The 2571-nt window shown below is 33.7% G+C and overlaps 1 protein-coding gene across 5 annotated transcripts in view; it reads right to left on the bottom strand.

Annotated features, from left to right (window-relative positions):
• The window catches only part of LOC106877348 (centrosomal protein CCDC61), a 107103-nt gene that overhangs the window by 58509 nt on the left and 46023 nt on the right, over positions 1-2571 (bottom strand). For all 5 annotated transcript variants that reach the window (XM_052970643.1, XM_052970641.1, XM_052970639.1 and 2 more), the window contains exon 2: positions 1699-1904. In XM_052970643.1, the coding sequence (XP_052826603.1) occupies positions 1699-1858 (160 nt within the window). In that variant the 5' untranslated portion in view covers positions 1859-1904. The remainder of the gene's footprint in view (positions 1-1698; positions 1905-2571) is intronic.

Below are 2571 nucleotides of genomic sequence, written 5' to 3'. Positions count from 1 at the left end.
ATATATATATATATATATATATATATATATATATATATAGACCACCCTTAACATTTGGGAATTGGTCTTCTAATTCGTATATATATATATATATATATATATTCCTAAAGTACATCTGGAAGTGAATCAAGATTTTCAAACATAAAATATTTATATCTATTGTAATCTTTGATTTGAACCTAATGATTATGAGCAAAATTCAGAAATTGCAAAATCACTCAACTGCAAAGTCCACATTTCTATGTGTGACAATTTCAAAGACTGAAACTTATTTACTTTAAACATTAGCACACTGTAGGTGCATCATGTCATCGTATGAGTTTTATCCCCTGTAGTAACAGGGCAGTGGCAGGGGAACCAATTCTAGATAAAATGCTGTGTGTTAAAGGTTAAAGTAAATAAGTTTTAAAGTCTTTGAAATTGTGACAGTGTGCTAAAATATTGATGTATCAAATTTGTAAAATAAAATTATACCATTGGCAAAAAGGCCCTTGTATTTCCAGAATAGCTTTCTTAATTCCGGGGTTTACAGTACAAAAAAACTATGGGTACACATGTGTCACCTGTATGACTCAAACCCAAAGTTGAAATTTTACCTAACTATCAAGAGTTTATGTAAAATTTTCCCTTGTCTCAAAAGTACGAAGTTTAAAAACCAGTATTAACCAACTAACCACTCAGATGTAAAGTGCAAGTAGAACTTGGGGCCATCTTAACTGTAAGATGGATACTCAAAGCAATGCACTAGGGCCCACAGCATTCATACATTAGCATTGGGGCCCTGAACTCAAGGGGCACTAGGGCAACTGTCCAATATGCCCATATCTTAAGGCAGCACTGGTGGTACCTGTTGTTCAGCTACCTACACCAAAGCCTTTTCTAAAGGACACATATGATGGCTCTGACAAAGTTTGACTATGTAGCTAATTGTTGCTGTTAGGAGTTACAAACACATGCCATTAGCAAAGTTAACAAAAATCAAAATATTTATAACTAATGATGTATCTATAAATAAAGTTAACAAAATTTGGTTGAATTGTTTCTTTTTATGGTGTTTTTTGCTTCATTTCCTCATAGGAGGATAATCTTTGATGAAATATTCTACCACCTTAACAGGAAAATATTCTCCCATCTTTGCAGCTAAATATAATGAAATAACTTCACAGTTATTGCTTATTCATCAAATTGAAGATCATTGCCAATTTAGATACATGCATACATTTTTGTTTCAATAAGGGTTGGCAACAATGCCATGAATAAATGCATAGACCATGATTATGGTTGCAGGATGCTAAACAAGCAGTGAATTATCGTATAGCAAGGTCTGATCTATTTTCAATTCTTGATGGAACCAGTTTACCTCATTTTTGTTTTTAAATCTCTCCAAGGAAAAATATGAACAGAACAACTTCTGAATCCAACTTTCATTTAGAATTAGTAAATTTATTTTGTATAATTTTAAATTTTTAATCTAATTTAATCAGGTGATCAATTTAATCTCAAGCTATGTACAGTGAAGTAATTAATGTTATTTACCAGATTCCCATGAAATAAATTGACATTCAAATAACAAATATCCTTGATTGACTTTTTTGTTTTCAAAAGAAGTATTGTATGTAGCTATATGGAACAATTCATGCAAGTCCAAAGAAAAAAGAAAAAAAATAATAAACAGAAAAATAGACATACAAAACTTACATTCTACATCAAATGTACCACACCACACATCCAAGGTCCCATTGTCAAGGACCTCAATGGTGAAATTATTGCCCGTTCCTTCTCCATACATCATTGAAATGACATACTCAATGCCGCGTAAATGGAAGTGAGAACAGATGCTCTGTTCACTGGACATCATTTTGGGGAGGTAATTTGGGAATTACTTTCCACTATCAGCGTTCTACCTTCAAAAATAAAACAAGATGAAAAGATTATTAAATGCTTTATTATTATTATTTTAGTGTCATTGTCTACATTCTTTCGTCACACATACTGCGATCTCATCAGCAACTCTGTATCACACGTCTCCTCCTGTTCTACTTATTCAATTTTGTCATGAAATGGAATAAGTAGAACAAGTGGAGACGTGGAATAGAGGATTGCTGATGAGATCACAGGATGTGTGACAAAAGAGCTTAAACAAAGACACTAAATGATAATAATAGTAATAAAGCTGAAATAAAGACCAAATATATAGTGTGTATTTAATTGGCAAATGATGACTATCCCCCAAGTATAACAATATCTGTTTCAACACACAATTTCACATCAAGAATCTTGGAAAATAAATGCATCACCATCATTGTCATCATTTAATGTCCACCTTCCATGCTGGCATGGGTTGGACAGTTTGACAGGAGCTGGCCAGGCAGAAGACTGCACCAGACTTCGGTATCTGTTTTGGCATAAGTTTTACGGTTGGATGCCCTTCCTAACACCAACTACACCATAGAGTGGGCTGAGTACTTTTTACATGGCACCAACACAGGTGAGGTCAGTTTTGGCATGGTTTTTACAGCTGAATGCCCTTCCAAATGCCAACCACTTTACAGTGTGGACCGGATGCTTTTT

This window comes from Octopus bimaculoides, chromosome 9, assembly GCF_001194135.2.
Source record: "Octopus bimaculoides isolate UCB-OBI-ISO-001 chromosome 9, ASM119413v2, whole genome shotgun sequence".
In the NCBI taxonomy this organism is placed as follows: domain Eukaryota; kingdom Metazoa; phylum Mollusca; class Cephalopoda; order Octopoda; family Octopodidae; genus Octopus; species Octopus bimaculoides.
This window is presented reverse-complemented; position numbering and strand designations above follow the sequence as displayed.